Consider the following 15,515-nt stretch of genomic DNA (forward strand, 5'->3'; position numbering starts at 1 on the left):
TGTAGAGAATGATGTCTGTACGCTCATTCTATCGGGAAAAGTGACCGTCTTAGCCGGCGACGATAACTTTAGGTCAAATGTATCGTCATGGTGTCTGCTGGGATCGGGCGCACTCTCAGATGCTCGCTATAAACCCGATTTTGACGCTTTTGTGAGCAGCGGTCCTTGTCGATGTTTACGCATCAATCGGGCCAGCTTTGCTGCTGCCATAGATATTTCTGCGGTCGAGAAACTTTCTTCTCTCGCAGAAGAGACTTCTGATCGAGTGGACGATCCGGTTGAGCCTCGCCTCTACCCCGTATCGCGGCCGTTGGCTGTAAAGAGTGTGCCGGTAAATGATGGATCTGAAATCAGCGAACATAGACGGAAAAAGAAGCTGTTGACAGCTTTGCAAATGTTTGGCAAACAGGCAGGCCGCAATAGCGAGAGCGCCACTGAAGCAGCGAATACGTCGGTAATGCCTTCAAATCGAGTGCCACAGCCGGAAGCGAGCAACGCTCCCGAAATTCTTCGCTACGCAATCGAATACATTGAAAGCCCTGCTCAAGATGAAAGTGATCAGCAAGGGGACAATGGCATAAAGCATTGCAGCAACAATACTTCGGACGACACTTTTACACCATAGATCAACAATATCCATAAACCCAAAAGCCATAGGGAGCTATTTTTAGCGTTTTACGAGCCACTATCCCCCTTTGTCTGTGGCGCGGCAATATCGGATACTGCTTCGTGCAACACAGTAAATCGCACAGCTTGCATACTTCCAAACAGTGGATGGGTCCGTAGTAAACGAGGTGCAAGCGTGGCCGGAGCAATACCGTGTAGGAATTTCGTCGTGGAAAGCGCGGCGTAGTCGGCAGCATGGGGGTCATTAATTTCCACTAGCGGTCTCCTCGAAGAAGCGGCTAACATGTCGTGCAGACTACCCAGCACGGCTCTCACGTCACTCCACAACTTCGCTTTGTGAATCGATTGTGTAAAGCTGGATTGATCGTCCGACCGGTCGTTCAAAGATTGACCTAGGCCTTCTGCCTCGAGGTAGTTCCGAGTTAACTCCTGGAACAAGACTAAGCTGCGAGATTTTTTCTCGTTCTCACCGAGGAAATGGGTGCTTCCGACTTGAGAGACTGCACCCACTTTCTGAAAAATGTAGTGCATGTCAAGCACCTTGGTCGTAGAGAGCTCGACCGTTGCGATGAATCTGCTAAACAGTTCGGATACTATTTCGTTCACGCCGATACAATTATCTGATCGAAAGGTCATCATTCCTTCGTGAGTCAAACGAATGTTAAGGGCTTGGCTATTGATCGATTTGTCCAGAGCAAGCTCGATCTCCCCATTGCTTTCCAGTCTCCGCAAGGCAGCAAAGACATGCCGAGGCTCCGCTGATGGTCCAAGAAGGTTGGCGCATTTTGCTACTGAAAAAGCATACGAACCGTAGCTGTAACCAACCATCTTTCGACAGCCTGGGAATGCCTTTTCCCTTTCAATAGAAAGGTCGACTGCTTCTCCAGCTGGCGGTTCAGTACATGTCGCGACTCGAAGAATGGCACCTGCGATGCTCTCTTTCACGGCAAGGTCCTTCATTGAGCGCCGTTTGGGCGCAACAAAGGCGCAGTCATAAAATACTCCTTCTATCTGTAGAAGAGGAACTCCAGATGTCCGTTGCTCAAGAAGGGATACCAATGTTTCGACCGTTTCGGACTTGGCTCCGCATTCCACAACAGCTTTGTGTAAGGGGAGTCCGACACTAATTGGATCTGCTGTAGAGCGATCTGCAGGAAGAAGTCTCTTCCCGTCCTCCACTTCACCTATCAACGACGATAGTAAAGCTTTTACCTGGCTTTTTGCAATTAGATCTGAATGGGCGAGAGAGTGACGGACGAGAATCTCGTCTTCCAGCACAAGCGCAAATGCGACAGCCGACCTTCCATCGCGTCCTGCTCTTCCAATCTCCTGCATGTAATGCTCCGGCGATGCTGACAGATACATGTGAATAACGCCGGTCACGTCTTCTTTATTAATGCCAAGGCCAAAGGCGACCGTAGCAACGCAAATTCTAGCCTTGCCTCGCATAAACTAAAACAACGACTGTTAGCGTGTGCAAGGATCGCGACATAGCCCGGAGACGTCTACGCACCTTGCTTTGTGCCTTTGACCTGGCACTTGCATCCATTCCACCATGATAAATTACAATACCACCTTCAATGCCTGCAGCTTGGAGATTTTCGGCAACAGCTTGAGCGTCAAGCTGGCGCCAGACGTAAACAATAACATTACCGGTGGCCAAACAGCCATCGTCAGAAACTTCGGGTGCTACACTCTTATTGCTCGTTCTCTTCTTCTTTGGCGTCAGTATTTTGATGACCTGTAAAATTGCAGAAAATGTAAGCAATAATAAGGTGTCGGCCTTTTTGCTTATGAGACATTTGTCCAAACGTACCTTTTTCAACCGTTCAGTCTGCGATGTCAAAAGGAGACACCTGACATCAATGTTGTCGCGATTGCACTTCATTACACGCACGCCATTGTCAGCTTCTTCCGACATATTTTTGTCAATGTTCAGTGTTCTACAAATGTCGGTGACAACTTTGGGTCCAGCAGTTGCGGTAATTGCCAGAACGCTTTCTGGTTGAATCATGTTCACCATAGACTTCAGCCGCAGATAGGAAGGCCGGAAGTTATGCGCCCACTGGCTCAGACAATGTGCTTCATCAACGCAAAGAAGAGAGACCGGTGGGAACTTGCGCTCGTGCTCTCTTCTGTCCGTATTCCAAATTGGTCGAAACAGTCTCCGAAAGGAAGCACTTGTCAGGCGCTCCGGTGAAACAAAGAGGATCCGTATCCGCCCACGGATAATGTCATCCAATGTGGCAGCCAGCTTGGCCGAAGTCACTGCTCCGGACATAGTTGCCGCTGGTAGCCGCGGGGGCAGTACTCGCAATTGATCCTGACCGAGAAAGTCGGAACACGGTTAGTTTTTTTACTGCTCTCTAGGACTCCCTCCATTTGTTGTAGCACTTACTTGAATCAGTGAAATAAGCGGAGAAACCACTATGCATACACCTTTCATGAGAGACGCCGGCAGAGCGTAGCACAGTGACTTTCCAAACCCCGTTGGTGCCACCAACAGAGTACGCTTCTTGTCCAAACATCGTCGTACAGTCCATTCCTGGCTTTCACGAAAACTGTCGTGACCAAACATGGCTTTAAGAGCAAGATGAAGAGGACACGAATTTGAAGAACTGTTTTGCAGTTGCAACGTCGGCTCGCATAATTCCATTTCGTCATCAGATGACTCATCCAAACTTACTTCGTCGTCGACGATCTCAGGGAGCCGAAGACCTTGCCGCCGTTCCAATAGTGGCATGACACACCCGCTTTCGCTGTTTTTCAAATTCAGCGAGTCTTTCAACAACATATCTCTCGGCACCCTTTGAGCTGCCTCATTGACGCATTTTGTGCTGAAATCTGCTTCAACAACCACGTCAGGTTTATCGGGCAAAGTGGTTTCAGACTCCAAGTTGCCACTCTCTGCATACACCCCGGTTGCTTTCTCCAGCTCGGTTGGATCTACAGGCACTGACGCCTTTTCGTTTGATTGTTCCTCTGCCACACTAACGGCGACTTCGTCTCTTACCCAAATTGATAAACGCGCCAACAAGGCTTGCTTTTTACCTGTAGAATTTAGTCCTTTCCTAGCTGCTAGCCGCTGCAATTCCGGAACGGTCATGATCTTCATTGATTCCATGTACGATGCTACTTGGCGTGCGACAAAGCCTGAGCACGACTGATTTCTTAACAGTGCTTGTTGTGCAGCCTGTACGGTATCATCAGCCCATATGAAGCAGTCGCATTGTTCGGCGCGAGGAAGACTGCAAGCGAAGAAGACGCGTCCCTTGTTCACTGACGCTTTTTTGACCGTCAAGCGTTTGCAGGGTCGACCGTGGCTACAATTGGGGATCGCGGGACCGTTGGAGGCTTCTTGACGGCGGTGATCAGCAGCAACTTTCTGATGCTGCGGATCGTAGATTCCATCTATATAGTCGTCCAGCGGATCCGTCCCGGATGAATGTTGCGTCATGGTGGAGGCGTCGTGGCGAGGCTTGGTTGCGTAGCTTTGCGTCGTCTGCGTGTCGTCGTGCTCCCCGCGATTGCTGGCGTAAAATTCGTCCCGGTTCTTGCGGCGTTGCTCCCACTGCAAGGCCGCCTTGGATTTAGTCTTTTTCGGCAGCGCGCCGCGGCAAGAGCCGGCGCCGTTGCGCAAATTTAGGCGGACGAAATTTCCTTGGTCGCCTTTTTGCTGTTTGGATTTCAAAGTGGTCGTTGTCAACCCGTCTCGTGTTGGACGCGGCATTGGCTGGGATGCGGCCAAGGACGACGTCGCTCTTGAGTCCAAGGGAGTGGACCTGATGCTGGGATCATCAGGTTTGCTGAATGTCGTTGTGTGTGGACCTTTCAAGTGCGCTGGGTCGTCCAGGACCAATTCGTCGTCTTTCGGATCCTCCTTGTTGTTGATACCATCGTGTTCGAGGTCGCCGGACGCTGATTTAGTTCTTTCCGTTCCAACAGCGTCTAACGGGTTGATGGCGGGTGATGCCGCCGCGTGGAAAGTGGAAGAACTACTGTTGGTGGCCGTTTTGTCGACGATACTTGCGGCTGCCTTTTCAATAGTAAGTGGCCCTTCCATCAATGGAACAGAGTACGACTTCTCGGAATTCATTCGTCCAATCACTGTGCGTTGTTTGGTCCTAATCACCTGCAAGCCCAGCTTGCGGCGAAGTATGGGAACGGCTGCCGCAATGGAATCAGTGGCCTTTCGGGATGCCGACAGAACCGGGGGATCCATGACGGCACGAGTCACTGATTGGTTGTCGTGTTTGACATGCAAGCAGACGGAGACGGCGTCATTGACCTTGCTATGCACACAAACTGGCTTGACGGGCGGTTTTCGTACCGAAAAAAGGGGAACCTGTTTGTTGTTGGTGACCGACGTTGATGTCGCTGGTTGGCCTCCCCAGACGTCAACCTTATTGACTCCTGGTGTCTGCGGTTTCAGCTTGCGTGAAAGACACGACCAGCGTTGAGAAATGGGAGCAGTCGCGGACGTCCTGCTGCGGTTGTCCTGGGTGGCGGAGGTACTCGAACAGGCGTTGACGTTGGCCTTTTCCATCGCACTGCGAGGCAGTTTGTCCGGTCGGACAGTATTGCTTGGTGCATCGACCCGTCGCTTTTTTGGCCTGGTTTTCCGATCATTGCCGTTAGCGGTGTCGTCCAATAAGGCTTTCAAGCGTTTGACGGTGTCCGTTTGCGGCAGATTCTTGGAATGGGTCGTCAATCGATTGTTGGTCGTCAACAAGGGACGCTTTTGACTCATACTTTTGTTGCCTATTGTCACTGCCACTGTTGCTGCTGTTGTTGTGGATGACGCCTACCCGCACTCGCGAAGTTCTAGTTGTAGAGTAAAGAGTGAGGTCGATGTGTCAAAAGTCAATCATTGGTCCCGCACTAGCCTGACAGAACAATCTCGTCCAATCTCCTCCAAATGCCATGGTTCTTCCCCGTATCGATCGACGGGGACCGTTGCAGACTTGGTTGGGAACCGGATCGGGACTCGCTTGTTCGTGATCGAAATGTCCATTGGGCACGGCCTGCGTTGCTTGTTTTGGGCGCGCCGAATCTTCCCTCCACCCTACAACCCTACCCTCTCCACTTGCGAACACCCCGAATTCGACACCGTTCCTATTTCCATACGTACGGCAAGACCAACATAAAATTCGCCTACTCCGCACCAAATTCCGAAACGAATATCCAGCAACGGCCGTAGAGTTCACACATTGGAATGTCAATTTTACCGCCAGTTCATGGTCCGAACGCACCAATCACCGGCGACCAGGCTCCCGGTTTGAATCACATTAACCGACCACCAAACACCCCTGTTTCCCACTGGTTGCCATACCGATTTTTGTCCCAGTCAACTTTGCATAATTGTAGACGATTTGAATTTTCACAGATCTCATGATGAGAACGACCGAAGCGGACCTTGCTCGGCTGGACGAGAAAAACGATTATCCGATCTTCGGGAGTCCCATCACGCTCCGTGCCTTGTGGGAAACGCTGGTATCCTATCGCAATCCTAAGTTGGACGTGTTTGATTCTACTCCCCCGATGGAAGTATACGCCATAGATTACGCTGTACGGACCGTTGTTTCACAGTGCCTTGTACACGCTCGTTGTGGCGCACATAGCATGGTCGTCCGCGGTCGAGCGTCGGGAACCGATGGATTTTATCGATTTTGACAGTCTGCGTTTACCGAACCGGCCGTTGTCTGGGCCGGGTGGACGCACTACGTTTGCGCTCGATGTCTGGATTGGCCGCAGTATGGTGTCGCAAAGCCGACAACGGGAGGATAGTATCACCTTTCACATTCTCGTCGTTGTACCGTGTCTAATTCTGACGTGCCTCTTGGTCCCCACCGGATTCCTTCTCTGCCACGTGCTCATGAACGCGTCGGGGAAAACAACGCAAGCACCGGATTTGGTCCAAGGCGAGCCTTTCTCCCCCAACAGTAATGTAAATCGTGCCTAATCGAAATTAGCGATGGTTGAGCTTAATTCCCAACTGAGATGTATCAATTAAATGGTAGAAATCTATTCTCCGACATTACAGTGGGGGGGGGGCGAATCTTTGCAACCAGTTTAAAGAGTAAAACTTTTTCGACGGCAATTATGCTGACAGCGCCACGACGCAATACGGAAAGTCAAGGGTAGCATCAACGATGCACGTGTGTGGACCGGTCCTTGGACAACCGCAGTTAGCGCTTGTTATCGGTAGGGTGCGATTCTTCATGCGCTCCTCCCGTCCGCTTTCGAATGAATCATCGTCCGTTTCTAGTTCGTAGCGACATTCCGGACAGGTACAATGGCGTTGCAACCATGTGTGGAGACAGGAAGCGTGGAATGTATGTCCACATGGCATGCGCGTCACGGCGGACCCCTGCACAAGGCGCTCGCAACACACGTTGCAGTCAGCGACATACCTCTCATCGGTGCGGTGCCAGGGAAACACGCGCTCTAGAGGGAGTCGTTGAATGGCTTCCAAACGGGCCGGTGGGGGGCCCTTATCGCGATTCAGAAGGGCTTGCGCAAATTCAATTGCGGCATAACTGTGGTGGGAAGTATGGAATTCTAGGGCGTCGTGGAAGCTGGGACGCGATATTGTTCTGGTTGCCAGAGAGCTTCCAACTGGTAAGCCGTCATTGATGGGTATTTCTGAGATTGTTCGTCTTGTGAAAAGTTCGCGCAGTTTTACAACCATTTTCAATCGACTGTACTGTGATGAATACAAAGGACGAAGGATGCAAGAGAATATCCTTTTACAGTTAATAGAGTGGGAGTCGAGCTGACTTTTTTTGTGAGAACGGTTCGAGTGGGAACGGCGAACCGGGACCATGTATGTCACACTGTTTGCCTATCACAGTCAAATATCATTCGATCAGCGGAGTTCGTTACCTACCACGCTGCCAGGAATGACCCCTGGAGTCTCTCAAGATGACCAATAGAAAGAGTTCAAACATTCCAATTAAGACTCCGAAAATATGAAAAAATTAATTTACTGTTATAACTGGTGATCGGAAGGCGCTTTAAAGAAGACTACCTAATTGATTTCACGATTGTTTAAATGTTAATTGTATCATATGACCCTTTGCTGTCTGTTCAGACTTTCATGGCTTTACAGCGTGTGTTTGGTTTTCTTGGTGAAACAAAAGAGTCTAGACTACGACCTCGATGGATGCCAGTATATTACACTTATTGCAATTATTTTCCAAAACTCATTTAGATAATGAGGTGAAACTGAACTTAACCGTAGACTGAGTCAGGTCTCACATTGAGAATCTGATGACCAGAAGCATCTCCCCTACCACCTGTCAACGACTGACCACTTCTTGCGCACACCATTGCTGTATTGGCTTGTTGCTCACGAAGCCGTCGTTTGATATCCAAAGTCGTTCGCAGTTACGCTGTTTCCCTCACAAATGACTGCTCGCATCCGCACCACAATCAGGCTCGTCACTGACCGGCACTCGAAGAGAAAAGCGGAGAGTCGCAGGCTCGCCCTCGGGTACAGTTAAGCGTAATTTTTTGGTTGTTGAACCGATAATGATAGAAGTTAGAAATGTATCGGCGGATGACAGACCCTTGGGGACAGGAACAACAAAGGATCGCAAAGCTGTAAAGGTGCCATCGGGTTCTTTTCTCTTGGTTCCAGATCCGTTGGCTTCTCGGTCAACTTTCCGCTTTGACTTGTTCATTGATGCTTTGCTAGACAGAAAGCTACCAGTCGCCGAGGGGAAAAGCTCTTTGCATTTCCTTAAAGAGAGGCGTAGAGTCTCGGAGGTTTGGCCTTCCCCCCAATCCGATTGGTTAGTCGACGGGCTTTGACTCTTGGCGATCTTCTTGTAAGCATGCATCAGAGCGTCTGCTATTGGGCGCATCCCGGATGGACTGCGGTGATATTTCCACCATTTACACTTTATAAAAGCATCAGGGTCGCTATTGAGTCGAAGGAAGCACCCATAAGCAGCCTTTAGCTGAGTCTCTGGATCCTTCCGATCACTTGGTCCGGATATTTCTTGAAGAATGACGTTTGCTAGTGCTGTGTTCGCTAGTCGTTTTGTTGAAGTCAGGAAATGATAAGACGAGAGGGACCGTGTCCTCACTATCAGTGAATCTTGTGTGTGTGATTTTACGGGACTAGATCCTTGGGCGAAAGCACTGGCTGCAAAATAAGATGGAAGATCACGGTGGCATGACGCTGTCCATCGCAAGAAAGTCTCCAAGTCAGATCTCCTTTTTGAAAGCTTTAAACACTCCAGATAGGCCGATATGTATTTGCCGCGTAGACAGTCGTACTTTCGGACAGAGTTATTTATACTCTGAAAAGAAGAGGCGGAGCCGTTTGCAACCCACACGGCACACAGTTGACTGCGTTTCTTGTCAAACAAAGTCGACATTACGACGGCCCCGCTATCTGCAGCATTGGTGGCAGAGTTGAGTCCTCTAACTTTGACCGCCTTTGTGCCAGGAACTGCTCCGAAGCTCCCATTTGGTCGCTCGTTTATTGGATCGTTGAGTACGGGTGCCCACATAAGTGCCTGAGCGTGTCGATACACTGATCGGTGGAAGAAGGAATGCTCTGATCGACATTGAGCTAAAGCTGAAACGGTGTCAGCGAGCACAGCCCATATTCTTTCTCTGGCGTCACTTCTTCTACTATCAAGTTGGGGGGCAGAGAACCAATACTTTTCAGTCAATCGTAGCGCTTCTTCCTCGGCAGAAGCCCTCTCGTCTTCTCTACGATCAACAGCGGCTATCAAACACTTCAGACGAGACGCATGCAATCGATATAGCACTTCTGTCGAACCATGTGCGCTCCCTCCATTTTGTTCGAAAATAAGTCCCCCTTCTCGTTCAATTTCTCTGGCTTCTGACAATGAAATAGAGTACGATTCAAATGCGTTGTTCATATGTTGCTCGTACAATCTTGTGCCTTGCTTATTCAGCAAGTCTATTGCCGAAAAGGAAAAGCGCTCGGCTCTGTATGTCGAAGCAATCTTTTCATTGCACTGCAAAATGGTAAAAGGCTAATTGAGTTGGGAAGATAAGGGCAACTTTGTCGACAACATAACTTCGTCGTACCTTCCCAATCATAAACAAGATATCCCAAGTTGCACGAGGCACGTCAGCGGGCTTGTCAAGATTTACTGAGCGTGACAAATGAACTGAGTGTGAAAAACAAGCTAAGGCAGCTGTTGCAATACATCGTTTCTGGCCCTGCGGCATCTCCTGCATAGGGTAACCGTAGAGCTGTGAACCCATTAATTCTGCGTAAAGGCTCATACCAAGAGACTCTGTGAGTTCGGACAGGACGACTTTATTTTCAAGGTCGCCATGGCCTAGCGACTGATTCAGAATGTAAAGCCCAAGAGCCATACATCTTGCCGCCAATTGTCTTAGGGAAGACACAAACAATCCTCCCCAAGCTTCCTGCCAAGCAACAAAATCCTTGGTTCTGAAGAGGTGCTCAATTTCATCCCATGCTTCCCGAGCCTTGAGTGTATCCACGTCATCGGTCTCCACAAAGTGAGACAAACTGGCCTCCATTTCAGTTGCGAGGGCTCGGAGAGACTCAAATGATGACCAGTTGTAGTGTAAAAAAATTGAAAGGTCCGGGCCTAAGAATTCGACCCAGTGTTTCGTATGGATAGAAGCCTCTTCACTTTGACGCTTGAGAAGTTCCTCTATAGCGAGCGTATCGTACACGAAACCCTTCCACTCTGGAACGTTGAAGTGGTCGCTTCGTACGAAGCCCTTGGACAACCCGAGCCGATCGGCAATTAAGTCTGACCTAACGAGAAGGCACTGAGCTGCCTTGTACCATCCTTTGCAATCAGCAATACTGCCGTGGCACAGGTCATCAAGAATCGCATTAAATTTTCGCGACAAAGCTTCTTCAGCTTTTGCCGAAGCAGCTCGCACGTTGGGCGCTCCGTCCTGGTAGGTTGGTAGGGGGCCTTGCGCTAGAAAGTGACTAACTCCACGTCGAACAGCTAGTAGCTCGTCCTTCTCTTCTTTGATATCTTCCATTTCGTGAAGCTTCTCCCAATGCCAGTTCTCGAAACACTTAAAGTCAGCTCGCCGCTCGCCATCTTGATTAATTATCGAAACTATGTCGTTGGCCCCGATTCTTCCGTTTGCAGTGGAAAAGACGAATCGACGGACCGTCCTGCTAAGATCACTTTCCATTGCCGAAGGAAGCGCTCTCGTGAGAAGCTCAAGTGCCGACTTTGGCGGCGATTTCCTTCCCTGCCCGTAACTTCGCATCATACAGCTGTATAATGCAGCAGTAGCCTTCGCATCTTCCGGTAGAAAAGTCCTTTGTTTAGAGTCGATGATTGTTGGCCCAGAACACTCCTTTCCGTCTCGCATATTAATGAAGGAAAAACCATGCAAACATTTGTACACTTTGTACAGAACAGAATCAAGCAAAACTCCAACAGAGCGCGTGCCGAAAGGAAAGTCTGACGAAAGAGTGCTCGTTCCCTTCTCTGGATCTTCCAAAAATTCAGTCAAAAGGCGATCGGCATACATGTTCAAAACTCGTGCCGCCAGAAGGGGCAAGAGCGGTCCATGTTCAGTGGCATATTCTTTGGTATCCTTGTACGTCAACATTGTTTCAGCGCTCAGGCTCTGGAACACAAGACTGATTGCGTGTACGCTCTGGGATATAGAACGGAGCAGTTCCTCGTGACCAACTTTGTCGGCAACAACTGAATCATCGGATAACCAGTCAACAGCACTGTCGTCGGAATCGAAGAACTCTGCCAAATCTGTGTTGCGCAAGCATTCTTTTTTGGCTGGAAGTAGTTTCCCATCCTTTGTTGAGGCAAGAGCTCCAATTGTGCCAACTATCGCAAGAGCGGTCGGTACCAGAAGAGTCTCTCTGCTCGCTCGGTCAAGTGAAAAGCAGAAATTGCGCAAAGAAGCTGCGGCTCGAGATTGATGGTCGTCTTTCACAGAAAGATCACGAAACCAAAGCAACGAGTCGATCGTGGAAGCAATGACCAAAGAAGGAATTGAAAGTTCATCAAAGAAAGACGACGCAACCAGTTGTCGCGAGCTTGGTGTACACAGATGAGCGGCAAAGATTTGGCCAATATGGAAACTTACACTACCCGCAACTCGGGCCCGATGGCTAGCCACTTTTTGGTGAGCGACTCGTTCCTGCCGACTTAGCTCACAATCCATAAGTGAGGCGATTGTGGAGCGCTGTTGCTCGAGAATGCTTGCGAGACCGATAAAGTAATTGCGTTCCAACTCCTCTGGAACGAGTACCAAGCCAGCATTCTGTACAGCCGTGAGCAACGCTATTGTGGAAAGAAGTACATTTAAATCTGCAGGTGTTTCTTCGGACAACTCGTTGAACCAAATCGCCGTCGATGCGTAAGAACGACAAATATCAAATGAGCTAGCCAACGTGTCACGAAATTCCTCGGAATTCGAAAACTGCACCTTCTGCTGCTCAGTCAATCTGAGGACAAAAAGCTCCCGAATCCTATGTAAGAGGAGAGTAGCTGTTGTAGCATATTGACGGAGTAATAGCTGTTTCCCAAATTCTCCTTCCTCGTTCTTATCCGTTGAAATGTCGGAAAACAAGGAGGAATCTTCACTTAAACTTTCACCGTCTTTCGATGCGTCGTACCGAGATTGGGCCAGCTCGAGTACAAGCGCTTTCTTTGAGTTCCGGATTGATGCTACCAGGCGCATCAAGAGAATGTCGCATCGAGACGCTTGTCCTTGTCGAGGAGAAGACATGTATTCAAAATGGCCAAAATGGATGGATTGGTCATATTCTTTAGTTGACGCGCAGCTGGATTTCTCGCGGGAAGGAGGTCGTCACATTCGGAGCCAATACTGTCTTGCTGTACTGTTCCGGGATGTACACTAAATTGACTGGACACTAACATCGCCCCGGTGGACGAGATGAAGTCCGTGATAAGCTCGCTGTACTTATCTTCGGACGACCCAACTGGTACCCGATACCGATCCAGAATCAAATTGCCTATAGCGACGAGAGAATCTATTGAAATCGGATCAATTACAGCATCGCCTTCATCAGCAATGTTGCATAATGCTTGTGAAAATTTCTCTTGAGCTAGAAGCACAACAGAGGACGCTTGGATTTCGTTTTGGTACGTACGAAGCGACGAGACCGACAGCTCCCTCCAGTGCAGTCCACTTCGTGTCGGAGATTCTAAGTGAGGTGTCAACACTGCCCCAACCTGTGCTTTCACCATGAGGTCTAACAATTTTGCAACAAATGTAAGCCCTTCTTTTTCCGCTTCGCGCGACTCGAAGACGCAAAGCGCAATTCGACCTCGCCACATATAGAAGGCCGCCGCAAGCCAGAGACACCTCACTTTAAGGACCACCCACAACTTCGCAAAAGACGGTCCCGAGTATATCTCATCTAGGTCATCAACTAAGGACACAAGCACAGGAACTGAGCGAGACAAAAAACTCGCGTCACCATCAAGTTCGGTGTCCCCCGAATCATCCCGCTCACAGCGCTTGAGCCGGAGCTCTACATGAAGCAAGTCGACAGCAAAAACGTTCATTGAATTCAAACGACCAGGTGCGTTTCGATTGCATGTCGACCAGCACGGAGTCAGACTGAATGAGAGTTCGTGTCCTTCGCACCATAAATTCAAAACCTATAATAGCACATGGTAAACACAAGCTTGTCAGTGTTGCTAAGGGCTGGTTGCCAACTTATCACCCAAGGTACTTACATTCTATCAAGCACGTCGAAAGCACCACAGGTCCACCCGTTTCGCTATTAAAAATATCATTAACATGCAATGACGCATGCGCAACAAATCCAAACAGAAGGCCCAAAGGGGTCACTGCACGGCGCTCTGGCTTGTCGAGCCCTCCCCATTCGTTCACAAAAGACGTCAACGACGAGGAGCTGATTCGTTCTCGAGCTTGCCTGTCACGAGGAAACACATCTAAAGAAATAGTTCGCAAAGGTGTAGGATCGGCCAAACTGCGCGCCCAGTATGCAGATAGTGCAGATGGAGTGGGGGGCAAGTCAAGCAAATGGTCCCAGTCAATCTTTTCTCGCCGCAACTGATCGTACTTAGAATCGCCGGGGGCGCAGTCCATAGTGGCCGCAACCACGCAATACTCCAAAGACGAACGTCGGCTACTGCGCTCGGCCCTCTTTCCAGAGGTTATCATTTGTGATCGCACCCGTTTCGACACTCTTTGGTTCTCTCGTTTCTCTTCCGTCTGATGATCTTTCTTTCTCGATTTCCGATTTACGTCAGTCGTTGCGGCGTCCCCATTCGGATCAACCTCAAGAATAACCTCCGTTGAGCGATTGTCGCTGGCAGTCTCGGCAACCACAGGTTTTGGTTGCCCACTGCCTAGAGGAGCCAGCTTGGCAGGATTGAGATTTCCCTGTCGCGACGCCCGCAAATCCTGTTCGTGATCGTGAACTGCCCTCGCCGCGATGACGGCGTAGGACAAGCCCCGGCAGGTCATTTCCAGCCGCGCCAATTCGGCCGGTGTAAGGAACTGGCAAATACCGGCCAATACCATCGACGGTACCGCCAACAAGGGAGAGAGTTCCAACCGGACCAGAGGCGCACTGCGTAGCGGGCCAGACAAACCACGATGACGATGACTATTTGTGTGTGGAGCCGTTGCTGTGACAGTGTATAAATTGCCTTCGCGACAAACCCGCATGAGCATCCGACCCAAAATCGACCACGAGTAACGAGGAATGGAGAGGCGGATTTCCATCACATCTTGGAGTAGAGGACCCGAGTCGTAACCGTTCGTAAAGAATATCGTTTCCTCCTCTTCCAATTCCACCAAGGCCCGTAACACGAGACGATTAGGAGGAACGTTTGGAGGCAAAGCGATGCGGGCCATTTCCAATCCGTGCCGTTCTAAACGTCGGTAAGGTAGCAACAGCGTGTCGTCTTTCATGGCTACTGCTGTTTTGAGGCGACCTAATCGTCGAGCAAGACAGGAAAGCTTGAGCCATACCAGAGGGTCAGTAGGATCGAGAGCAGTGGCGTCCAAGAGGACCGTCAACGCCCGACGCGTTGTTTCGACTGGATCTTCAGTGTCCGAATCCCCTACCGGGCTCGTTTCGGTATCGTTCCGCGGTCTATTCCAACAGCAGTGCTTTTCCTCGCGGAACGTGGCAAGCGGTTGCGTGATTCCCTTGTCGAGCAAATGTTCCTTCTGTCCCGTGCGTGGAGGCAATCTAGGAATCGGACAAGCGCATCCCGACAATAGCAAATCAGCGTAGTTCACGAGCGACAAATAGGCTACCCGTCGTACCGTTTCCCGGTGACCCGCTGAAGTCAAGGTAGGTGGAGCTTCCCAAACATAATCCTTTGAATAGTAATCGTGGAATGCCGGAGCGTGTTGAGCTACTAACGGATTCCTCAATAGTGCCGATTCAAATAATTGTCGGGTTGTTTGACCCACATCTCGGAGCGTCCCCGCTTGTGATCCAGGTCGTTGCTCGGTCTGTGCGATAGAATCACCCCGACGCAAAGCCTGATCCGCGCGATGCCAGGCACCCAGACATTCCATGGCGGTGGCGTAAGAAGTATGCAGACGTGACAGAGCGGCTTCGACGGTTTCCTTCGTGTACCGTTTGTTGCCGGCACCGGCGGCAGTCACCGCATTCGTATCCTCCACCGACTCGACCGATTGGCGGACGTTCGCTCCTTCCCAAACCATGCTTATTTCGCCACTGCTTGTACTGGAATCTCCAATATGCACTTATCCAAACGATCACCGCAAGTTAGGTAAATGGCGGATATTGGGAAGGCACTTTTACTGCTAGTCAACGGCGTGTGTCGTGCTTATGCTTCATTGCGGGCACAGATACAGTTCGATCGATCTTGGTCTCGTTGCGAGGGCAGACA

At 50.0% G+C, this 15,515-nt stretch overlaps 3 protein-coding genes across 3 annotated transcripts; 1 reads left to right on the forward strand and 2 right to left on the reverse strand.

The window, feature by feature from the left end:
- Positions 1 to 675: 675 nt before the first annotated feature.
- PHATRDRAFT_47369 (predicted protein) lies at positions 676 to 5,377 on the reverse strand (the record flags this gene model as incomplete). The annotated part of the gene is made up of 4 exons (XM_002181688.1): positions 676 to 2,079; positions 2,141 to 2,368; positions 2,444 to 2,950; positions 3,026 to 5,377. 4 exons carry the CDS (start codon positions 5,375 to 5,377, stop codon positions 676 to 678), a joined length of 4,491 nt encoding a protein of 1,496 aa, XP_002181724.1.
- Positions 5,378 to 6,018: 641 nt separating this feature from the next.
- PHATRDRAFT_37562 (predicted protein) lies at positions 6,019 to 6,589 on the forward strand (the record flags this gene model as incomplete). Its single annotated transcript, XM_002181517.1, has 2 exons — positions 6,019 to 6,140; positions 6,217 to 6,589. 2 exons carry the CDS (start codon positions 6,019 to 6,021, stop codon positions 6,587 to 6,589), a joined length of 495 nt encoding a protein of 164 aa, XP_002181553.1.
- A 1,441-nt stretch (positions 6,590 to 8,030) lies between these two features.
- Positions 8,031 to 15,327, reverse strand: PHATRDRAFT_47370 (predicted protein; the record flags this gene model as incomplete). The annotated part of the gene is made up of 5 exons (XM_002181689.1): positions 8,031 to 9,626; positions 9,700 to 12,314; positions 12,374 to 13,233; positions 13,353 to 13,396; positions 13,417 to 15,327. The coding sequence occupies 5 exons, from the start codon at positions 15,325 to 15,327 to the stop codon at positions 8,031 to 8,033; spliced, it is 7,026 nt and encodes a 2,341-aa protein (XP_002181725.1).
- Between the last annotated feature and the right edge of the window lie 188 nt (positions 15,328 to 15,515).

Source organism: Phaeodactylum tricornutum, chromosome 13 (genome assembly GCF_000150955.2).
Source record: "Phaeodactylum tricornutum CCAP 1055/1 chromosome 13, whole genome shotgun sequence".
NCBI lineage: Eukaryota > Bacillariophyta > Bacillariophyceae > Surirellales > Neidiaceae > Phaeodactylum > Phaeodactylum tricornutum.